The sequence below is a fragment of the Amphiprion ocellaris genome, chromosome 9 (genome assembly GCF_022539595.1).
Source record: "Amphiprion ocellaris isolate individual 3 ecotype Okinawa chromosome 9, ASM2253959v1, whole genome shotgun sequence".
NCBI classification, from domain to species: domain Eukaryota; kingdom Metazoa; phylum Chordata; class Actinopteri; family Pomacentridae; genus Amphiprion; species Amphiprion ocellaris.
The window spans coordinates 5,705,518-5,729,789 of NC_072774.1; the positions used below are offsets into that span (position 1 = coordinate 5,705,518).

At 40.8% G+C, this 24,272-nt stretch overlaps 1 protein-coding gene and 1 long non-coding RNA gene across 3 annotated transcripts in view; one reads left to right on the forward strand and one right to left on the reverse strand.

Moving 5' to 3' along the window:
• nr4a3 (nuclear receptor subfamily 4, group A, member 3) overlaps nt 1–8,914 on the reverse strand; it is a 24,026-nt gene extending 15,112 nt beyond the window's left edge. The window contains exons 1-3 of one of the 2 annotated variants that reach the window (XM_023284248.3): nt 8,605–8,914; nt 7,789–7,959; nt 2,374–3,212 (exon numbers count right to left, since the gene is read on the reverse strand). In XM_023284248.3, the coding sequence (XP_023140016.2) occupies nt 2,374–3,212; nt 7,789–7,959; nt 8,605–8,695 (1,101 nt within the window). In that variant the 5' untranslated portion in view covers nt 8,696–8,914. Of the gene's footprint in view, nt 1–2,373; nt 3,213–6,962; nt 7,045–7,788; nt 7,960–8,604 lie in introns of those variants that run through there. The other variant, XM_055013752.1, reaches the window with a different exon arrangement.
• On the forward strand, nt 7,892–23,706 carry LOC118471263 (uncharacterized). Its single transcript, XR_004848522.2, has 3 exons — nt 7,892–8,034; nt 12,722–17,452; nt 22,466–23,706. It is a non-coding gene; the product is annotated as an uncharacterized LOC118471263 (long non-coding RNA).
• The last annotated feature ends 566 nt before the right edge of the window (nt 23,707–24,272 follow it).

Genomic DNA, 24,272 nt, shown 5'->3' on the forward strand with positions numbered 1-24,272 from the left:
GTGTGTGTGTGTGTGTGTGTGTGTGTAGCTGCTCTCGTGACTGCTTTCTATTAAGCAGCGTGGAGCTTGACTGACGTCTAAGCAGCAGAGACACTGAGAGCTTCTATTGTGCGTCTAACTAGTCTCTGATATCAGTGTCGTGCAGGTGAATGCAAACAAAAATACACACAAAAATACACGCAAATCAAATCATCTCAGCACGATTATCGAACCTGACGATCCTTATTGTGCTCAGTGCATTGCTGCCTCATTATTCAGAGCAGCCTGTAAGTATGTGAGTTTAAATCATGCTCATTTTTGTGCTAAATATCTGAGAAAAGACAAACTTTTGCGCGTGGATACAGTAACTTCATTCAGCAGATGCACGCTAGCAGACGTTCTCATGCTGTGGGTGCAGTGGCGGCTGGATGGAGGCATGCACAGGCAGATTCTTGACATGTAACATGTGCTAATAGCCTTGGCTTAAATTAAAAGCCTTTAGGGACTTTGCCCCCCCTTCCTCCCCCTCTCCTCACCCAAAATCCCATCCCGCTTCCTGCTTCAGACCTCAGTGTCACTACAAAAAAAAAATATGTGTAGGCATTTCTGGTTTTCTTCACAACTCTGATTCATTCAAAGCGCTGAGACGAACACACACCCAGGTCCGTGCATGTTTCTGGGTGTATATATGATCGACTTACACGCCTCTAATGTGCATTTAAGGGATTTAGACATGTGTAAGTTACCATTCAGCTTGTTTTTCAACCCAAGTCTGACACCTCCCAGCCTTCCCATGACTAACATGTTGCTGTGCAGGCAGTGGAAATGAAAACGGAGCTGATTCTGGTTGCTAAAAGCACAACTAAAGTAGCTGACCAGTTTATGTGCATAAAAACAGGTGACCTTAATGTTCTTTTTTTTGTTTTCTAACATAATGTATTACGCTAACAGCTGAGAGCGTTTTTCATTTTAAAAATTCAGCAGCGAACTAATGGAAAGCGGTGAATGGAAAGCATTATTCAGCCAAAAAATAATAAACGCAGGATTTAGTTTAAGAGCTAAAATTAATTCACTGCGAAAATGTGCTTCAAATTGCACTAATGAAATAACAATAATTTACAGCAAGGCCCCTACTAGGGTTTAATGTGTAATAAGTATTCACGGACAATTAAATATAATCAGGAAAATATTTTTCGGGGGGACAATAAAACCATCAGGATGCCGTGCGTGAGAACATGTGAGAAAGTGGAGGTTTTCGAGCTTCTGCTGCATCCTGGACTGAACGATCTGTACATTTTGTATGTTTTTCTACATGTGTGCGGTTGTGTGCGTGCACGCCCGGCTGCATCTGCACGTGTGCGTGGAGGAAACGTAGCGAGGTCTGACAGGCTTTGTGGCTGCCGAGCGCTGCAGCGAGCAGACAGCCTGCAGCCTGCTGCCACCAGACGCTGCTCTCATTAATTACTAAATAAAAACAAATTGTGAAACTAATTGAAAAGAAGGATAATTCATTTCCACCTACCAGCGGCATTATTCAATTAGCTCCGTGTTTGCACCCTCCTCCTTGCTGTCTCTTAATTTTGCCTCATGCGGCCAATAGAATGCTTAACAAGCGTGCCGGAAAATGGCATAATTCTAAAAAATCTGTGCGGAGAAATGACTTGACTGTCACCCAGTTGTGTGCTTAGCGTCTTTCAGTTGGTGCACCGACTATATAATATCACGCACGTGTCAAAGGTTTGTCTACGAGGCCTATTGTGATTTATGACTTGCATGAGGAAAATGAAAAACCAGTCTGACTAAAAACTGGCTGTTGAAGCCGCACGTGAGATCAAGTATTAGATTGAATCATTAGACGGGCCAAATTTCAAAGTGACTCATAGCGGCCCCAGTGTCGTGTCGGTGAATTGTGGTCAATTTCGTGGCCACTGATTCACAACAAGCACTCTGAGAGGAAACGTTGATTCTGAGGAGGATTCCTTCTCTGCTGCCTTCAGAGAGAATGTGTGTGTTTTGTTCTTTTTTCTCATCCTGTCTTTCTCACGCAACTGAAGCAGCCACGCTGAAGCCTTACATACGCACACTTTGCCCACTTGGTTGCCTGGAGAGACGACCCTTGTGGGTGTGTTGTGCTTTCGCAATGACTCTAAAGATGATTTAGAGAGCAGCGGAGAGACGGGTGTAGAGTGGGAGCGAGGCAAGAAAAACTGCTTCAAAATGAAATACGTCAGTCAGTTTTGCAGCCAGTTCGCAGATACAGAGTTGGTATTTTAAGGTGCAATGAGTTATGAATGTGTGAGGTCAGAAACTTTAACAAGAAGTGTCTGAAAATCCACTGAGCTGATTGATGCTCGAACCAGAAAGACTAGAAATGCATCTTTGCTGGGTTTTTACCTTGAAGAAGCCCTTGCAGCCCTCACATGTGCGAACGCCGTAGTGCTGGCAGGCGGCGTTGTCTCCGCACACGGCGCAGGTTCCTTCTCCTTGGGGGCCACGTGGCGGCGGCGAGGGCAGGCTGTCTCCTAGTAGAGGGCCGCAGGGGCCCAGAGCCAGGGATCGGAAGGCGAGGCTGCTGCCCCCGGCCCCGCGGTGCAGCTGGTACATGGGCTGCTCCAGGGGCGGGCCGTGAGGGTGGGACACCGAGGAGGAGGAGGAGGAGGAGGAGGAAGAGGTGCGAACCAGCCCGCCTCCCAGACTCTCGTAGCCGCCGACGCTGCCTCCACTGTGGGGCGGCGAGTGCTGGTAGAAGTGCGGGAAGCGGGGCGACTTGAGGGGCCCCGTCTCCAGGCTGGAGCCCAGCGAGTGAGGGTGCGACGGAGGGGCCAGCGAGTGCTCCTCCCACAGGAAGGAGGTGCCGGGCTGGGGCGGTAGGGACGGGGTGGTGGGGGTGGAGGGGGGCGACTGCTTAAAGTACATGGTGGAGGAGGGCATGGCCTCCAGCGGCGGGGCGGTCGGGTAGCTCTCCTCCTCCTTCTTGATGATGGGCCGGTGCGTGGGCATCTGGTAGAGGCAGGACGACTTGGGCTCGTAGCTGCCCTCCACGAACACGTTGAAGCTGGGCAGGGAGGTGGTGGCGGCGGCGGCGGAGATCTCGCCCCCGCCCAGGTCCAGCTTGGTGTAGTCGGGGGTCATGAGGTCGGAGCTGTAGCTGTCACCCTGGTAGCTGAAGGACTGGCCGGAGTAGGCTGAGCCTGGAGGGGCGGGCCCGTACTGAGCCTGCACACAGGGCATGTCTGCCGGGAAACACAGCCACACACTGAGGTTAGAGCAGCAGCACACATTTACACCGAAGCGTTTCACTTACAGAGCACCTTTCAGTCAGTCAGTCCATCTAAAATCAAGCAGATCTGGAATTAAGTTCCTACTTGATGCCCTCAGAAGCAGCTGAATTTCTATCCACAACAGCACAAGAAAGAAGAATCTCATCTTAACATAAAATGCACCTATTTTAGAATATTATTTTGACAGAAGAAATCACGTCAAGAAAACGGTGTTGGTATCAAATGTGGGTAAAAATGAAACTTTTCACTTGCTATAACCGACTTCCTATCACACATCCTGATATGAGTCTTGAAAGTTTACCCAAAATGCTGATTTTTAAAGGTTTTCTTTGGTGAATTATCAGAAAATGGAAACACATCCAGGCTACTAATGCTTGTTTCTGCTGTTCAAACTATGTCATAATACCGATACTCAAAGTTGGTTACAGAAAAACCACACTGCACAAAAAATGACATTTTAGCTCTACATTGTGACACCTGGAGTGGAGGTAAAATGGATTTTGCTGCAGTTTTTAACAGAACTCAAATGTGTTTTTTTCGCCCCTGAAAATCTCCCATTTCTGTCTGCTGTACTGATGAAGTTACGAGGCCCAGAAATGCTAGAAAAAGAGCAAAATTTCAACCCACCTCTATGTACTTTAAAGGCCTGATAATATTCATAGTATGAAGGTAAAATTTTGCATGTCTTCAAAAGAAATCAGCTGATTCTGAGGGGGTCAGGTGATTGACTTCCATGGAGTGACTGTGTGTGTGTTAGTAGCAACAACCATTAGTCAGAGAAGAAAATGTGATGACATATTAGTAAATTAAACAGAGAAGCGGGACTTGGAGGAGGAGGTTGCAGACAGAAGCACTGTGAAGGAAAGTCCCTCCGGTATAAAGAGGCTCATGCACACAAAGGCTTTAAACAGGGCCAACGATTAAACATTAAAAACGTCTGCACAGCTCTATTGGAACAGGCAATTTTTTCAGCTCTGGAGGTGTCGGGGATTGCACAATATCATAAAAATGCACCTTATTTTTTTTTAGTGAGCAAATCTTTCCATGTGCACTCATTTTCCTGCACTGGATTTTTAGAAATATTTGCACACGCACACACACACACACACACAACCTCAAACACTTGCTGAACATCCCACAGTTAGTTGAGAAGCTGCAGAAGCAAGATCCAAAGTTTTTCTCTGTGTGAGTGTGTGTGCGTGTAGGTGGGTGTTTGCTCTGGTTAGTCAGATGGCAAAGCAGATGAGATAACATTAAATAATAATGGAACCCCATGGTGGTGCTGGATGCTGCACGAAGCGCACAAAACGCACGGATACTCCGCTTTAAAGTGTTGCAGATGCGCGTTGATTCAGCAACAGGTCTTCATCACCATATGTTCTTATCACAGCTCTTACGTAATCTACAACACCTGCATGCGTGCGTGCGTATGTGTAGTGAGTGTGTGCGCAGTCAGAGTTTTTTTTCTCTCTCTCCCTTTTTTTTTTTTTTTTTTTTGCAGTGTTTGCTCGGGAACTGTCAACACCGCGCTGCTCCCATTGACGCCCAGCATGCGCGTAATCGCCTCCGTCTCCGTTGCGCGTCATGTTTGCGGAGCCAAATACGGGACAACTCGCTGCTGCTGCTGTCAGAGGACTCACACATGCCCCCAGTTTGTCCTAGTTTGTATTCGTTTATCAATAAAACTTCCGCAACTGCATGAAAAACCCCTCTTGTTATTGCAAAAACAGCCCGGAACTTGTAGTTTGCGGTCATTTGCGCGTAATAAACTGCACAAAAAAATCAGCCAGAGTGGAAGCAGGCAGAGTGACACATTCATCCAGCCGCACTGAAACACAATTAATTTATACCTGAGGGGCAGAATGCGTTTTTGGCTGCGAGGGGAGCTGAGAAAAAAAAAACAAACCAAAAAAACAAGACAGTGACTCAAAGCCTTAATTATGTAAAAGAAAAAAAAAAAATCTACAATACATAACTGTATGATTTTATTCATTTATTTATTTCTGTAGGCATCTGGTCTTAGAAGTCAAAAGGTCAAATTGCAAGATGGGAAATATCTATTTTAGTGATTTTAAGCATTTTGTATTTTTCTGATGGGTTGGTTTGACATAATTCTGTTGCATCAACTTAATATTTTGAGTAATTTAAACTCAAATTTCTACATTAAGTTGATTTAAAGCTAAATTCAAGTTGATGTGACTTAGTGAAATTCACTTTTTCCATCTTGAGGTTCAGGATTTCAACACGCCTGGACAATTTCACATGATCTGACACGATAATGTTGCATCAACTTAATATTTTGTATAATTTAAACTCCTGCAATTCCTGCATTAGGTTGATTTAAAGATACATTAAAGCTGATGTAACTCAATAAAATCTGCTTTAATAACTTTTTTTGGCACTTTGAGTTCAGGATTTCAACACATCTGGACAATTTCACACATTTTGACATAATTGTGTTGCGTGAATTTAATATGCTTAATTTGAACTCATATTTCTGTGTTAAGGTGATTTAAAGCTAAATTCAAGTTGCTGTGAATTTGATAATGACTTTTCTTCACCTTGAGTTCAGGATTTCGACACATCTGGACAATTTCTCTGGTAATTTAGCAGGAAAAGCTCCTTCTTATAACTCAGTGTCATTTGTTGGTTGAATGTAATTTCATTAGAAGTTGTCTCAACTCAACAATACTGATTTAAACTGTTATTTTCTGTTGCCGTTGAGCCCACACATTATTGTTTTAGAGTGTGATCTCTCAAAAAATTTTCAAAAAGCTCCAGAATAAATTTAAAAACCACAATTTTCTAGCTGTATAAATATTTCTCTCCATTATTCACCAATAAGTATGTCAGCCATGTCTGACGGGGAATATTAAGTTGCAAGATTTTTTTTTTTTTCAGATTGAGGATATGACTCAAGCTGTAGGCCTACGTGTGCTTTGCGTCATCGCCTTGTTTTTTCTTCTTCTTCTTCTTCTGCAAGTGACCAGCTCTTCAACCCACGTGGAAAAACACACACACATGGGTGTCATGGGGCCTTTTCTGGGCTTGAGACTTTCTCAACTGATTAGGCATCAGAGGAGGAAGAGGGCGAGATACGACTGTGAGGAGAGGAGAGTACACTGGTGAGCTGTTTCTGTGGCTCTGTCTGTTGTGTCAGTAGGTCAAGCCACATGTCGTGAGTGTGTCTGAGTGTGCACGTGTTCAGGCTGCTGCGGTTTCACCTATATTTTCTATTAATTCGAGCTGACAGGAGACAAAAGCAGCTGCTTTTCGTGCACACTCTCACATCGTCGCCACTAGTGTTGTACAAGATGTCAACATGGACCTGTATGTGCTCCCTGTGCTAATAACATACACCCTCATCCTAAAGAGAACCTGTAAAACCGCTCTGCAAACCCCCCTTTAGTGCATTCGGTGCCGAGCCTCGCACACACACTCTGAAGCTTGCATTCTCTCTCGCAAACGCACCACCAACACAGATCTTTTATTTTTAAAGCCACCAAAAACAAAAAAACCCTCTCTCCTCTCCAACACCACCATCAGATTTGCCTTTGTTACACTTGCATGCATGCAGGTGTGTGTTTTTACATGTGTGTGTTTGTGTGTGGGTGCAAGCAAGAGGACAGACAACCCAAGCAGAGTCAGACACAGGTGGTGCAGCGTAAAAGTGAGGCGAAGGGGGGGAAGACAGTCTCTAACCTCGAGGTGTGCATTTCAACTGGACAAACTGCAGCTGTTCCAATAACTGAGTGCGCTTGTTCATTGTCAGAATGCCATAGATCTAACAAATGAAGACATGAAGGTGCAGACATGAATACAAAAAAAGAACACATTTTCTTTTCTCTTTCTTTTTTGCATCTTTTTGGGTGAAACAGATTGTCTGATATCTGCGGCCTCTCACACATTTGCACACAGAAACACAAAAGCACAGAGACATAATTACACCACCAGTGGGAAATTATCTATTTCTAAGTCTGACTGGTCTCTCCTCTGTTTAATTTAGCCAAAAAACAGAGATAACAAAGTGGAGATTGGGTGGATGCATAATCAAGTGGCACAGATACTTAATCAGGGAAATATACTTTTAAAATACAAACATATATTTATAGCTGTAATTTGCAATTTGAGTCACTTCTGAAGACCTCAGTGAGTCATTGATTAGACCTCAGCTTCTCTCATCGTAAAGACTCAAATGTCAACTCTTGCAAACACCGACACACACTGACACACACACACACACACACACACACACACACGAGAGCTGACGAGATGCAACGCACAAAAAAGGATCACCAGCATGTTCATAAAACATATTTCTGAACTTGAGCAGACAGAAGAAATAAACTAAAATGCTGCCTTTAAGTTAAAATTCGGATTTAACACCAAAATGGACTTTTTACGCATTTTTTCACATCACCAAAAACTCGCCACATAAAAAACAGAGAGCTGTCACAAGTCTGCACAAGAGAGAAAGAAAGAAAGAAAGAAAGAAAGAAAGAGAAAGTGGTCGGAGAGGTGTCTGTACCTGGTGAAAGAGCTTCGCGCTGAATGGTGCTGGGTGTCCGGGTTTTAGGGGTGGCGTGGCTGCGGCCGGGACAGGGCTCCTGGAGCGGGGAGGACTCGGCGGGCGTCGCTGAGGGAGTGTCCGATCGCCGGGGCTCCGAGCTCGGCTGGGCGCGCTCTTCCGAACCTGTGCCTGGTGTGGAGAGAAGTCTGGGTTAAAGCCACGGAGGAGGCTGGACAGAAAAATACCAATAGGATTCACTGAAAAGTAAGCGTCCTTTCCTGTATTTTTTCCCCCACGTTTTCCACTGATTATCTAAACTTTATTTTGAGAATTTCAGCTGATGTTGGACAGCATTTTTACCATTCCCAAAAAATGTGGTTTAAGGAAATGTTTGCGCAATTTAAATCAAATACGCAACCAGATCATTTCAGCTCGAGTATTATTACAAAAATCTAGAACAACACATAAACTCGGTAAATCACAGGAAAAGAAGCTGAGATGTGCGTAAAAGCGAGATTAAGTCACCATAATGGCACAATTTAAATTAAATCACGTCCACAAGAAGCAAATTAAGCCAAAGATGCACACATTTACATCAAACACAGACCGACTTCTGGCGTTAAATGTGTCACTGAGTCCATGCTACAAAGAGAATATTAACAACCACAACTGAGGACTTTTGGCTCATTTCACAACTTCCACTTACGTGGGCGACAGGTTTCATTCTAACACTAAGCTCCGTTATTGTTGTTATTATTATTTAAATTATGCGCTGCAAAATTCCATTTCAACCAGATTTTTTTTTAAAAGTGCACAAGTTGTGCAAATACAGACCTACAAAAGTGACAACTTTTATGAAAGCTGCCTCCAGCCCATCGCTTCTCCTGCCTCTGATCAGCAGCGTGTTCGCCCGCTCAGGGTTCATCCAGAGGGAGACGCGAATCGAGGAAGATTTTTGGAGACCTGAAACCTAAACCAGCCGGGCTCCTGCGCGCCTCCAACTCCCTCTGACTGCAGCAGGGCGGCGGGATTTCAAGGCCCAGAGCGCCCCCTTTCTGCCGCACACTCCCTTATATACATGTACATGCGCTCCCTCTCTCTCCCTCGTTCTCTCTCTTCGCCAGACGCGCACACAGACCCAGTTAAGAGACCACTCCGGCTCCCGGTGCGCGTCTCAGTGCAGCCTGTTGACGAGCCGCAGCCCTCATAAGCGCCTCTCAGGGCTGAAGGCACCTGCAGCCCGTCCGGTCCCTTCACCTCCGTGTCAACACAGCAGACTCCTCCTCTGCAACAAGCACTTTTCAACCAAACTTTAAGGCCAAATATCTGAGAGGAAACACTGCGCTCCTTTGATGGCTTTTTCTACAAATGTGAAACCTCCAAATAGCGCAGAAATAAAGTTAGAAAAGACAAACCAGAGTAAACAAACAAGTCAAACCGTGGAACATTGATTTGATTAGGGTTGATTTGGAACAGTTGGGCCATTCTTCAGTGCTGTGAGGAGCGACTTAAAAAGAATGAGCTGGTTACAGTAGCAGCAGACATTCTTTTAGAGGAGCCAAAATAAGCCTAAATTCTTCCGAGCGTAATTGTGCGTAAATTGCGCGCTCAGATTAGAATCTTTGTGATGGCTTAAAAGTGGGAAAAGTAAAGAAAAGAAGCTGATTTTTTTCATGCCAACCGGGTTCCCTCCTCTCACTTTCTGCCTCCGGCCGGTGGGGCTCTGGCCCTGCGCACACCGGTAACCAAGAGAACGACATAAGAGCTGCAAAGCACGCGCCCCGGAGCGCCGGTAGCCCCCGGTAGCCCCCCTTTTAGCACCAATAACCCCGGACAGCGCGAGGCTTCCAGCAAACAGAGACAGAGAAAAGAGCGGACATAAAGGAGGGAGTGGAGAAATATGTGAATACAGTAAATCAGCCCTGAGAGGGAGGCTGTCAGAGGAGCCTGCGTGCGTAAAAGTAAGTGTGGAAAAAAAGGTAAAACCAGCAAGTTGGGAAAGTCAACTCTGCTTTGTGAGCTTCTTATCACAAACTGGGATCACTTTGGCGTAGATTTCAGTGTGTTGTCATGAGGAAATGCTGGAGAAATCTGATTTCTGGGTGCTTTGAACGGGAAGAGAGGCCATGTGCTCAGAGTTAATATGTGAATTAAGACTCCTGGAGAAAAAAAATGTGACATGTTTTGGTGGAGCAGTAACACTAAAACGCACAGCATGCTCTTGTGGGGAGGTTTAATTCATCTTAAAGCGTACTAGTCCTCAGTGGCACGGCTTATAAACACAAACACACCCACCATGCCACAAACACACCACTTTTAAATCACACTTTATGACCATAACATCTACAAAAAATCCTACAGGAGGCCTCCAAATAATAATAAAAAACAGAGAAGGAAAAATTGGCATGAAATCAAAGAGCATTAACTCTCCTCTCCAGCTCCTGCCTGAATGTAGGTTAGACTATTCTCCACTCACACCATTTGTGCGTCTGACTCCACTATTCATTGTGTGACTGAGAGGCATCTCATTTCCATGACAACCGCAAAGGATATGATACCTTCCCGGCGCAAATTAAATTCAGCTTCGTTTGGAGACACCACACACACGTACAGACACACACACACACAGGGAGACGGGCAATATGAGCAGCTTTACGCGCATACTGGAGACATATCAACAGGTTAGACGTACAAAGTTGGACAGAACGCACACAGAGCGAAAAAGAGCGGAAATCAGCTCCACGTGTGATTAAAAGCGTGAACACATACAGATGAGAGTTCGTGCGTTTTGGCTCAGACAACCCGGGATTCATTCATTCACACTTTACTTACTGGTTTGCTGTAGCGGTTCCGTCTTTACATGTGGTAATAACCTCGCTTGAAGTATCCTATTTCCATCCAGAATAATCACCAAGAGTCGAAGTAAAGAAGAGAAAAATGTATTTTCTTTTTCTCTAAAAAAAAAGTAATAAAATAAAAAATACAAAAACACTCTTCTGGAGATGCGCAGGAAAAAGTTTCTTCCTCTTACTTTTTTTCAAAGAGAGAAAAAAGAAAACGGAATAATTAAAAAGAAACCTCTAGCTCCACAGTGTGAGGAGTGCGTCTGTCCCGGTGCGCTCTCTGTCACTGGGTGCTTTGCAAAGTGTGGGGCCGTAACGCGGGTTTGTTTATGTGCGTCCGTCTGAGAGGAGAAAGTCAAATAGTGCATTTATGTGGGCTCTGCCTCCACATAGGGCGGCTGGTATGCGCTACGTCAATGTGACGCCATGGGAGAGGTGACGTCACTCCGAGCAGGCACACACTCTCTCTCCGTACAGTTACAGCGCGCTAAGCGGTGTGCGCCGTGCCAGAGAGCGGCGGTGGAGAGAGGACGAGGCAGAGCGGGAGAGAGAGCCGGTTGGTCCGCTGGTTGCAGGGCAGGACGCGGAGGGGGACCCGGCAGGAGGGCGGGCACATGTGGGACTGGAACTGGCTCCAGAGTGCTGATAAAACACTGCAGCAGCTGGTCGAGTCGGTTATTCTCATCAGTGGGGACTAAAATACGCAAAAAGTACCAGAATTAGTCTGTGGATATCAGAAAATTAGTCATTTTCACTGTAAAATATAAAACTGGAGCATATCTTTTTTTTTTTTTTTTTTTTTATAAACTCTGAAGTATGTCATGGCTTCCAGTTTAATCTATTAAAAATCACATTTCACAGAAAAAAACGGTTGCAGATGTTGTCGTTGTATGTTTACTGAAAGTAGAGTTGTTTTTCCTCCCTGTTTAACAGAAATTATACTCTATTATACAACAGCATAATAAAAGTCCCTGAAACTCAGTTTTCACCTTTTGTGGCCACCTCTATAAAAAAAAATCCTTGTTTAGAGTCCAAATTCGATTTTTTGTCATGTAAAGTCTCATTGATTTATTTTTTTAAAAGTGCAATTCTACATGTAGTATGTGTTCTGCAATTTGGGTACATTTATCCATTATGCTACACTATATTTACATCTGAAAGTTGCACAGTCTTTATCATATCTTTATTTTTGTCTTTATTTTTACTTTTTTTACTTTATGTTTTCTTACTGTAGTCTTGCTATGCGCCATCTTATCTATAGAGCACATTTAAACCAGCAAATATCCCACAAAAACTGCTTTACAATAAAAAAATCATTCTAACTGGTGTCACAAATGAACTTAATATTGTTAATATTAGGGTTTAGACCCAGTAGTGTTATTTATGGTGTGATTTTCTCTGAGTATTGTACATTTTAAGGTTTAAAACTCAGAAAAATTATATAAAATGCTACTTTGTCTGACTACAATACATACTAAAGCTGAGATATTACAGCATTATGGAGACTAATGTGACGAATTTAGAGCTAAAGTTTTGATCATACGAAAATATACATGAAACCCGACAAATCCAAGGATTACCTGGATTCCAAGCAAGCTTTGTTTTATTTATATTACATGGATTTTTTTTTTTATTTTGCATTTTTTTAGTTCAGGTTTTTGATAATAATGTATGTTATTCCCGGTAAAACTGTGTTTTTCCATTAAAACTAATAGTAAATACAAACTTTGAAGGGAAAATGAATAAAATCTCAGCTCATCCCGTAACAAAAGGAGTTGAATTCCAGATAAATCACCTTCACTTCCAGGAAACACTTCCCATATAAATAAAGGCAGGTATATACTGTCAAATGAAATGAATCATCTTCAAATACATGGACAGGGCCGGAGCCAAAAGGTGGTCGGGGTGGCAACCACAGAATAAAGTCTGACCACCTTAACAACCAACAGTGAAGCCTGTTGAGGCAGATTCATGTCTGAGAGGATACGTGGGACGTAAATTTTATCATCCACCCAAAATGTGGGTCTCTGCAGACTGTCCAGAAGCTTCTATTTTATAGACAGAATTTGATTTTAACATTTCTCATCTGTTTTCTGCTGCTTATTCAGGGTCGGGTCGTGGTTGCAGCAGGTTATCCAGATGTCCATCCACCAGCAACACTTTCCAGCTGCTCCTGAGGTGTTCTCAGGCCAGATGAGATACAAAATCCCCCCAGAAAGCACTGCGTCTACCCCGGAAAACCTCCAAAAGAAGGCACTCATGAGTTCCTGGTTCCTTTAAGTGTGAAGGAGCAGCGACTCTACTCAGAGCTTCTCATATTCTCTCTGAGGTGAAACTAATTTTATCTGCTTGTATCTGCGACCTCATTCTTTCAGTAACCACCCAGAGCTCATGACTACAGGTGAGGGTTGAATCAAGAGCTTCACCTTCTGCTTCCGCTGCTTTTTCCACAAAGACAGTCCAGTACAACACCTGACGCTGCACTAATCTGTCTGTCCATTTCCATTTTCCCGTCACTCAAGAACATCAGGCAGCAACTCGTCCCAAACCCGGAGGGAACAATCCACCAGTTTCTCACCTCTGACTTGGAAGTGCTGACTCATATTCCGGCCTAAAACTCGTCAAAGGTGACACAAACAGAACACCATCTTCTGCAAAAAGTAGAGTTAGCAAGCTGAGCATCCTCCTCACAATATTCACATAAAAATGCATTTCAACAGTGCAACCAGCTGCTGTTCAGCCACATACAAGCAAGTAGTTCTGACCAAGCGGAAAAGTGTGGAAAAAGTCTAAAAATGCATCTGTTTTTCTAGTGTTTGTACACGTTTTTATCAGTTAAAGTGTGTATGACTTCCGTTCCAAATATTAAAGGGAATGCATCCCCCTGAAATCTACACTTCTGTTTATTCCTCACAGCTATAAAAACAAAACAAACCACTTTTTGAGCAAGTTGCAATGACCCCAGACTGAACCAAGCTAACTTTCTGTCTGCTAGACATAATATAGTTGCACAGTATTTTCTATAAAGACAAATAAATATGTTTAAATTACAAAAACGCAAATTTTAGAAAGTCTATTAGTTTCATTGTCAGCTTTCAGCATCTTAATCTGTACATGTTTTGCCTTTTTCCTCATCTGTCTTATTGCAGGCCAACCTGGTAAACAAATCCTTAAGATATCATCATCCCTGCAATATCCTGAAAAAATACGTCATGATTTCGGCTTTCTATTTTACTCTGATTCATCCTGATGTTTAAAATTATCCATCATCCTCTTTTCCTTTGGGTTATAACTAGGAGTAGGACCAGAGCATCCACTAGAGGCGACTGCAGCTCAGACAGAGACAGCTTCTGGTCTGTTTGTTTTCTCAGCTAAAGCAGCAGTGAACATTAGAGACTTTCCACTTTTACGTATTGTGTTGTTTTATCTTCCAACTGTAGTGTTGTGGATGTTTTTGTTGTTCTTTTGTCCGCAGTTGCATTTAATTCCGTGCTGCCCCTGCAAAACTAAACAATAACACAAGTTCTTGTATTTAAAAAATGTACAAACGTGATGAGATAATCCTATTTGCTGTTTCAGGAGTTTTACTTCAAATATGTGCCAGTGCCTTTTGGCAGAAGAAATCTGGACCCTGTAATCTGATTCTGGGAGATTAGCCTCTTTAAATAAGTTGATTTGTACCATGAAAAAAGGGTGCGATTATTTCAGTTTGCAAAAATAACACTTAGGGAGCTAATAATAGACTATGTTTGACATTTAGTGGTGGATTTTTATTGGCTTGGGTTATACAAATGTCACAAAATTAGCCGAATAGAAGCAGATTTATATCAACGGAGCAGCTCGGTGCCATGACGAGGTAACGTGCCTGATTTATTATGACCTAAAGGTATTGCAAAAGCCTGCAATAAAGAGCATCATGTGCAGGGTCTCCCAATCTGTTCAACACATTTTGCAGAAGATTAAAATCAATATTACCATCATTTTGCTACGATCATTTTGAAACCACACAGAAAACTTCATTAAAAGTTGTAAATTTGAACTTTTGCGCAAGTAAAAGACTTCATTTTGCAAAAGTTGGCGAAAATTGTTGATGCAAACCCATGAAAGGAACATTCTAATGTGTAAGTGGTCGAGCTGACGACTTTTGGGGGATTTATTTTAGCAAGTTATTCATGTTTTGTGTGCAAAATCGAACTTTCAAAGTAACTTTAAAACCCTGGAACGTAGCAGAGTAAAGCCACACATTTAGATGTCAATAAACACTAATGCAGAAAAGACACACATTGGTGCATAAAAAATCCCCAGAATGCAGGAAATTAACTGTTGAATGTTACAAATTTTCTTGATTACAACCCACAAACCCCTACTAAAAGTGTCCTTCTCAATATTTAAGCAAAACATCCGTTCACAGAACACACAGAATGTATATAAAGAGGCCTAACATTAAGGAAAAGGTCAATTATTACAACTCATCTAGACTGTGGATGCTCATTTTATAACGGTGAGAAAACACAAGTGTAGATTAATCTGAGGAGCATGTCCATTTGCATCAAATCAAAGACATTCAGTGACAATGAGTCACTGTCAGTGTCATGTCTACTCATTTTTGACACTAATATCTGCACTTAAGCAGCTTTAATGCTTTGCTCTGTGATTCATTTAATGCTTGACCTGTAGTTTAAGGTTCAACGGGAAGAAATTGGTACATAAAAATTCACCAGCGCGCAGAAAATGAAATGTTTGATGCTCAAACTTGTCCCCAACCAGTGTTCAAAGTTATCCATACCAGTGAGGTCTAACAAACTGACTGTATATGAAGGACGTGTAACATAAAGAGAGTTTAGTTGAAGCAGTCAGGGAAGGAGGCCAGTGCATCTTGCTTAAATTGTGGTCGCTCTTAACATGGAAAAAAGCGTGCCACATTACCACAACTCAGTTAGAGGATCAAAGCAAATTCTTGAAATTATGCTTTTCTTGTTATAACTTTAAATGTGGTCACAAGTGAGGAAATACTGCAGTCAGAAGTGTAGATTTCAGGGGGGAAGTAGGGGATACGCAATGAAATAAATTAAGTTTAATGCTCTTTGTCACTTAACATGAGGAAAGTTTGCCAAGTTAACTTAACCCCATCAGAGGATCACTGTGACTTGTTTTAATGGTGGTTGCCCCTCTTTTTCATCAAAAAAACACTAAACCATTTAGTCATTGTGTCTGAATTTCAACAGATATTTCCGCCAGAAGTAAAAGTGACACAGAAAAGGAACAATCTGGTGCATAAAAATTCACCAGAAATCAGAAAATGAAGTGTTTGACGCTCAAAATCTCTCATTTCATCTCCCATCCGTCAATATTCAAACAAAAACAAAGTATGCCAAGTTAACTTAGCTCTATTAGGAGATCATTGCAAGTTGTTTAAATGGTGGTTGCTTCTCTTTTTAATGAAAATAACGCTACAACATTTAGTCTTTGCGTCTGATTTTTCTGTTTTTCTTCGTCTAAATACAGATATTTCCATCATAAGGAAAACTGACAGAAAAGGCAGAAACTGGTGCATTAAAAAAAAAAATCACCAGAATGCAGAAGGTAAAGTGGTTGATGCCCTAAATTTCTCAGTTTGTGTGCTTCTCTTCATTATTCAAAGACAAGAAAAGTGTGTCCAGTAATTAGACTCATTCAGGGGATCATTGCAATGGTGGTTGCTCTTTTTTTGTACAACTTCTACAGAAAAATAATGCAGGAAATGCACAAATTGCCGCATTAAAAATAACCAGAATGCAGAAAATGATATATTGGGTGATTAAAAATTCTCATTCAATCACTTCCTTCAATATTCAAACCAAAATAAAGTGTGCCAGGTTAACTAGACTCATTGAGGGGATCAATGCAGTTTCTGTAAATGGTGGTCGTTCTTTTTATAACTTCAGATAAATGTGGTCACGAGTGAGGAAACACTACACATAGAAGTGTGGATTTCCGGGGGAAGCCGGTAGAAGCGTTGCAGAAAAAGCACAAACTGGCGCGTAAATGTTCGCCAAAATGCAGGAAATGAAGTGTTTGGCGCCCTAAATGCCTCAGCTCGCACGACAACTCGTCGTTTTTCAAACAAACAATAAATGTGCAAAGATAATTCCACTCACTCGGGCCACTGTTGCTGCTTGTACACCTGTGAGGAGACACTGCAAGCGGCCAGGTAAGAGCACAACTTTGAGCGTCTCCAGAACACGACTCATCCACGCGTCGTGCGCAACAAACTGAAAATTAAAACGCTTCTCCGGAGTCGCTGAGAACAATAATTCACACTCTCCAATCACACGGCGCGTATTCTGCAGTCAGCGTCCTAATTCTGACCAATGACGAGCCCCGGGGGGCGGGGAAAGCCTTGACGCACTGAGGCTCGTGATTGACGCAAGCCTTGTTTCTAATTTTAGCTTCCTGGCGGACGGAGGCAGAGTGAGATAGCAGAGAGCCCATTCATTCTGCCGGGGCGGGCCCGGCTATTTTAGCTTCGCGATTGTGATCCAGCCAAGCCAAATATAGTCGTAGACAGGTATTTTTAGCCGGCAAGCGTGTCCCCGTTTTCATTCTCAAAGGGCGACCTGTGCGACGGATACAGGAGCCGGTTTGAATTGGAAATCGGCGCAGTCAGTGTTAACCTGCCGGGATAGTTTTACAGTCAGCTGATTGCAGTCATACCCAGATAGAGAGAGGAGCTTGTCGAGAGTGAATCAAACCACCACAGGCTCCTTCTCTCACACACATCTCGGTGGTTGGAAAGGTTGGAAAACACCGTAGAACCGAAGATAAAGTAGCCGTCAGGTCGCCAAACAGACGCGCAACAGGTTTGTGGATGTGATGGTTTGCAGCTTCGCACGGCACCGCCACTTTTTTTTTTTCCTTTTCCCCCCTCAAAGCTCAGAATGCACCGCTGACACCACGGAGAGGAAGGCTGTAGTAGTCAGGAGTTGTGAGCTGTAAGATATTTGATATAGAAAAAAACAGCCGTGAAATGCCATGAGCGCACTTTTACGCACGTATGGAGACTCCTGTGCGTCCTGGGAAACCTCCTGTTTGGTGTTCCACCTGGAAGTAGATGAGATAAGACACTGAAACACGTGCTTAAAACAATGTGTGCTCATGGGGAAGGAAAAGTTTGGCCACTTTCCTGTAATATATTCACAGAACGCTTTCAAAAATGAAAATGCTGCAACGATTAATCAAATATAAACTACTTTTAATAATTAACAGTTTGATTGTTTTCCAAAGAAAAGCCAAATTTCTGGTTTCTTTCCTCCTCTATGGCAGGACACTGAACATCTTTGGATTGTGGACAAAACAGGACATTTGTCATGCTTAGATTGGGAAACTGATGAACATTTTTCACCATTTTCTGACCATTTATTGACCAAACAACTAATCGGTTAATCAAGAAAGTAATTGTGAGTGGAAAACAGGCGCCCCAGTGCTAACTACAGTAATTCTAACATAGCTTTGATATTGTCTTACTTTACATCTTTTATTTTCTTACTTTTGCTGCAGTTATTAATCAATAGTTGTCAACTAATAAATGAACTTTTTAATAATAAATTAATCGGTTTGTTTTTACAAGATGAAGTCTCTCATTGCAACTCCTCAAATGTGAATATTTTCATTTTTTTCCTCCTCTATGGCAGGAAACTGAACATCTTTGGGTTGTGGACAAAACAAGACATTTGTCATGTTGAGATTAGGAAACACTGATCAACATTTTTTACATGATTTCTGACTTTGTTGACAAAAAAGTAATTGATTAATTAAGGAAAGAGCTCACAATGGAAATAAACTATATAAACTAAACTATAGCAAATCTAATACAACATACATGATCTCTCACCTTGAGTATTTAATTTTCTCCCCACAAGCGTTGCTGCGATTAACTGATTAATCGACTATTTATTCAACTATTTTGATGATCAATTAATCGATTTGAGTAATTTTTTAAGATTAAAAAGTCTAAGTTGTCTAATTGCAGTTTCCTAAATGTGACTATTTTCTTGTTTCTTTCCTCTATAACAGGAAACTGAACATCCCCTTTGGTTTTGGGCAGCACTGATCCATATTTTACACCATTTTCTGACATTTCATCAACCAAACAATTAACTGATTAGTTAAGAAAATAATGGACAATATCAATAGTCACAGACCTACAGTAAATTTAACATAACATTCATAATCTCTCACCTTGGATCTTTAATTTCTCACCACTAGAGCTGCAATAATTAACCCACAAAGTCGTCAGTGTCTAAATTATTCAACTATTTGGACGATCAATTAATTGATTTGAGTATTTTTTAAAGATAACACAAGTCTAAATTCTCTGATTTTAAAGAAATGTGAATATTATCTGGTTTCTGTCCTCCTTAGGAAACACTGATTCACATTTTTTCACCATTTTCTGACATTTTATCAACCAAACAATTAATCAGTTCATCAAGAAACTAACTGCAGCCCTCATGTAAACTACTGTGAATCTAACCGAGTGTTCATAATCTCTCACCTTGCATTTTATCTCCAATTTCTAATTTTTAAACATAGATTAAACATAGATTAATAGATTAATCAACAAAACTAATCATCAGTGAAAACAATCATTAGTTGCAGCTCAATTGAAAAATACGCAGTTTACCATCATAAAGGATTAAATAAACTAGAAAATATTCAGATTTATGAAGCTGCAATAAAAGATTTTAGACTTTTTTTTGTCAGAGTATCAAAGTAGTTAATGATTCATTTAATAGTTGACAACTAGACAACTGATCGATTAGTTGTTTGGATAATAAAATGTTGGTAAAATTCCAACATCATGATGTTTTCAGTCCCAAAGATATTCAGTTTATCTTCATAAAGGTGGAAAAACCATCTAAACTCTCTGATTCCAGATGGAGCTTTCAAACAACTAATCGATTAATCAAGAAAAGTAATAATAGGGGAAACAATTATTAGTTGCCGCTCATTTCACAGGGCAGCAAAATAAAACAGACAAGCCATTAAAACCATCAGATAAAAACACAAACTAGTCAATAAAAACCAGCACAGTGTTGCTCAAAAGAGCTAAAATCCTGTGACCAGAATCCTGCAATGCTGCATGTATGCAGTGAAATGTGCAGCCGCTCGCTGTGTTTGTTTGCTCAAAGTGTGACTGCTGATTAATTCTCTGAAACTGGTCAGTCCCTCTGTGCCACGATTAGCTGCAGGGCCAGCAGATCACATGCCACCAGGCCTCAGACATGCAGGGGCTTAGCAAGTTGTCATTTATATTTAAAAACTTCCCCTTTTCACTCTCCACCGCACTCAACTCCTACTTCAGTCTCCAATGGTTTGTGCCGTTTGTCGTTTCTTTCATATTTCTTGATGGCGGTCTGAAATGGACGATTATCTCCATTGTTAATTATTTTCTTGACTAATTCAGCAGCTGTTTGGCTGATAAAATAGTGTACGTGTTGACTAACGCCCAAGTTTTTAACCCAAAGATATTCAGTTTACTGCCCAAAAATACTCAGTTTACTATCATAAAGAGTGAAAGAAATCGCAAAATATTCTTCTTTTTGTCAGATTATCAAAATAGCTAAGGATTGATTTAATAGCTGACAACTGATATGTTAATCGGTTAGTCGATTGGTTGATAAAATGGTGAAAAATGTTGACTAGAGCCCAAGATGATGTGTGGTAAGCCCTAAGATATTCAGTTTATGTCCACAGAGAAGCGAAGAAACTAGAAAATATTCATATTCAAAAGGCTGTAACCAAAGAATTTCACACTTTTTCATCTTAAAAAGTTACTCAACCAGGGGACAATTAATTTAGTAGTTAAATATCGATTAGTTGTTTAGTCAATAAAATGGTGACAAAAGTTTATCAAACCCTAAGGTAACATCTTTAACCCAAAGATAGTCAGTTTACTGTCATAAAGGAGGAAAAAAAGCAGAAATTATTAATGTTTAAGAAGCTGCAATCATAGATTTTAGACATTATTTTTGTCCGATTATCAAACTATTTAATGATTCATTCAATTGCTGACAACTAGTTGATTAATTGTTTAGTTGTTTGGTCAATAAATGTCAGAAAATGGTGAAAAATGCTGATTAAAGCCCAAAATAACTTGTGTTAAACCCTAAGACATTCATTTTACGTCCATAGAGGAGTCAAGAAACCAGATAATATTAATTTTTAAATGATTGTAACCAAAGAATCATCTTAAAAATGATTTAAGCAGTTGACTATCAGTTTCATAGTTTACAACTAGCTGATTATTCGATTAGTTGTTTGGTCAATAAAATGGTGAAAAAAGTTTATCAAATCTAAAGTGACATCTCCAATCCAAAATATTCAGTTTACTGCCATAAAAATGAAGGAAATAATATAAATAATAAATTTAATAATTGACAACTGATTTATTAACTGGTTGATAAAATCCCATAAAATGGGTGAAAAATGTTGATCGAAACCCAAGATGATATGTTTAACCCAAAGATATTCAGTTTAGTGCTGCAGAGGAATCAAGAAACCAGAAAAGATTCATATTTAAGAGACTGTAACCAAAGAATTTCACACTTTTTCCATCTTAAAAAGCTACTCCAACTGATTAATTGGTTATCAAAGTAGAAAGCGATTCATTTAGTAGTTAAATATTAATCAATGAGTTGTTTGGTCAATAAAATGGTGAAGAAGGTTTATCAGACCCTAAGGTGACATCTTCAAGCCAAAAATATTCAGTTTACTCTCATAGAGGGAGAAAGAAACCAGTAAATATTCACATTTAAGAAGCTGGAATCATGGAATTTAGACTTTATTTTTTTATCAGATTATCAAAATCATTAATGATTCATACAGCTACTTGATTGGTTGTTTGCTCTAAAAAATGTCAGAAATAAAAAAAAGATCAAACTCTTACACTCTTACAAACTTTCTTACACCCAAAAATATTCAGTTTACTGTCATAGACGGAGAAAGAAACAAGACATATTCACATTTGAGAAGCTGGAACCAGAAAATTTAGACTTTTTTTGTCCTATTATCAAAGTAGTTGATGATTCATACAGCTGATCAATTATTTTGTTGCTTGTCTGGTCGATGAAATGTCAGAAAATGGTGACAAATGTAGATCCAAGTCCAAGATGACATCTTCAATTTCCAAGTTTTTTAGTTTACTGTCACAGAGGAGGAAAGAAACCCGAAAAATATTCACATTTATGAAGCTGCAATCCCAGATTTTAGTGTTAGGGATTAGTTGTTTTTTTTTTTTTTTTGATGAGCTGATGATTATTTGTGAGTTGACAACTAATCGATTAGTGGCTTAGACAGAGTGACTACTGCACCTGTCATCAGTTTAACTGCTTTAAGTTTGCAGCTCTGTGCTGTCTGCTCTGTTTCTCATGTGCCATCTTATTGAGATGAATCTTAAGTAAATTGACCTACTTTAGTGCCCATGTGGTTTGTCGAGCCAAGTGTATCCTATAGGCATAGATCACAAGCTGCTCTGCACATCCTGTGCTGTTCTCTGCTTTGTCAGAAATCTAAAGCGGTATCTGGGTCATCCAGGGTCAGCTCACATCAATGGATAATTTATTACACAAAAGAGGCTTTTATAGTTAATAAGATCTCTATGATTTATTACCGTTTTGACGTGTTCTGCTTGTTTTGCTGAATATAAACACAGTTATTGCTCTTGTTCTCTCATATTTATCCATCAGCATGTTTTGATTATGCAGGATAAGCTTTTCTGAATGGATTTTTTAATTTTCTAGACGGCTTTTTGACTTTATATTTTGTGTCTCTTGTGTTTTCCACCGGCCTTCGCCCTCCTCTCGACTCGTCAGCTGCCTCGGCTGTGACCTCACCGTGGTGACGTGTAATCCAGATTAACCTGCTCTCTTATTCCGCCAGACATGGAAGCGATTAGAGATTATGACCGTGTCCTTTTAATAGAATTGGCCGTGCAGGTAATCAACTGCGTCCACCAGTGTCGCGTGTCAGGTGACTCACACAAACACACAAACAGCTGCTTATTTTATCTTTTTAGGAGGATGTTGCACTGTTGTTTCATGAAATTGGCTGAAGACTCTAAACCGTGACTGATAATCCTGAGCTTAACAAAATCCAAGTCACAAACCTAAAATGGAATGATTCGCAGCTTTTGCAGCTTTTAATTCCAAAATTAGCCCCTTAATGTGAGTGATGTGACCAGAAGTGAACTCAGATCTGTATGCACAAAATGGGTAATATGAAAGTTAATGGAAGAAGCATGAACAAAATGTTCTTAAATCAACTTTAAAAACAACTGCATCCTTAAAAATCTTTCTTTTCTTGGAATCTCCCCATCTTTATCTGCTCACTGGTGCTTTATGTTGTGGTTAGACTGGAATTAGAAAGTCCTAATTTGATCCTGTGCTGTGGTTAAGGCAGAAAAATGGGTGTACTGTTGTGAACAGGTTGTTTTCCACCTTTGTGTGTGTTCTGATGGTGAAAATTGCCCAAGTAGAACCCTTTTCAGCACTTATTCTGGGGTTCAAATGTCTAAATTCTCAGAAAAACTGCTGTGTGGGTCTCTACACTGATCGATTAAAGTCGGACATGACAACAAACACTATTTTCATACTCTTTCGATGTCCTCATCCAGTAGAAGTCTTCTGCTTGTTAGTGTACTCAGAGCTAAAGTTGAGGTCGAAGTTGTTGGATCATGCAGTACAATGCAAGTAGAAAGGAAACCTCATGTTCCTGCAGTCAGATGCTGCCAAATATGAAGATTTCACAAATTAAAAATTGCACATTTTACATGATTTCATTCTCTGTACCCTCTATTGGCATCTTTGCACTCAATCGCTACCACTTTTAGAATATTCCTCCTATTCTACTGCTTGGATTCTACTACCAAGTAAAACAGCAACAATTGATATTCGCTGAAGAGGAGGTCAATGTCATCTTTCCTCTAAAATCTTCTTGACATTAGTCTTGCATTTTATTTTTTGCAAGCTGAAGTTAATTCAGACTAAAGTGAGTTTTTTTTGCCAGACGGCAATAACATTTTGAATGAATAGAGAGTGAAGGAAATTGTGGCATCCCTATTTTCTGCCGGGTAAATTGAGTTTTACAAATCAGATAATTTCTTTTTGCTCTTTTTCCGCTTTGCAAAACTAATTGTGCAGCAATAAATAATTGGACTGACAGGTTGAGTGTCTCCTGCCTCGATAGAGAGACATCCAGCTTCGGCAGGCTTGTCATGTGATTAAAAGCAGAAATAGCTTTGAGTAAAAAGGGCTACCGATGGCCTCCTGTTGCATTTGTTGTCAAAGATTGTTCGTGCATTATATGTCAGCATAGTCTCCTTTAACTTCAGCTCATTTGGTCCACTGATGTTCAAGCTTCACTATTTCTTTGTGGATGAAGGGCACGACTTCATGAAGGGAAGGGCCTCCAGATTCTCCTCAACGATGTGCATGACCTCATCATCACAATGAAAATAGCGGCCACTCCAGTAGGATTTCAGTGGGATTTGGCATCGCAGCAGAAAGGTTGTTTTTGCATTATTTTTCAACAGTGTCCTCACTTTGTCCACTGATGGTCAAGCTTCATTAACCCTTTGCGGAAGGTCACGTCCTGAAGCGCCAAATGTGGCTTTGAACTGTT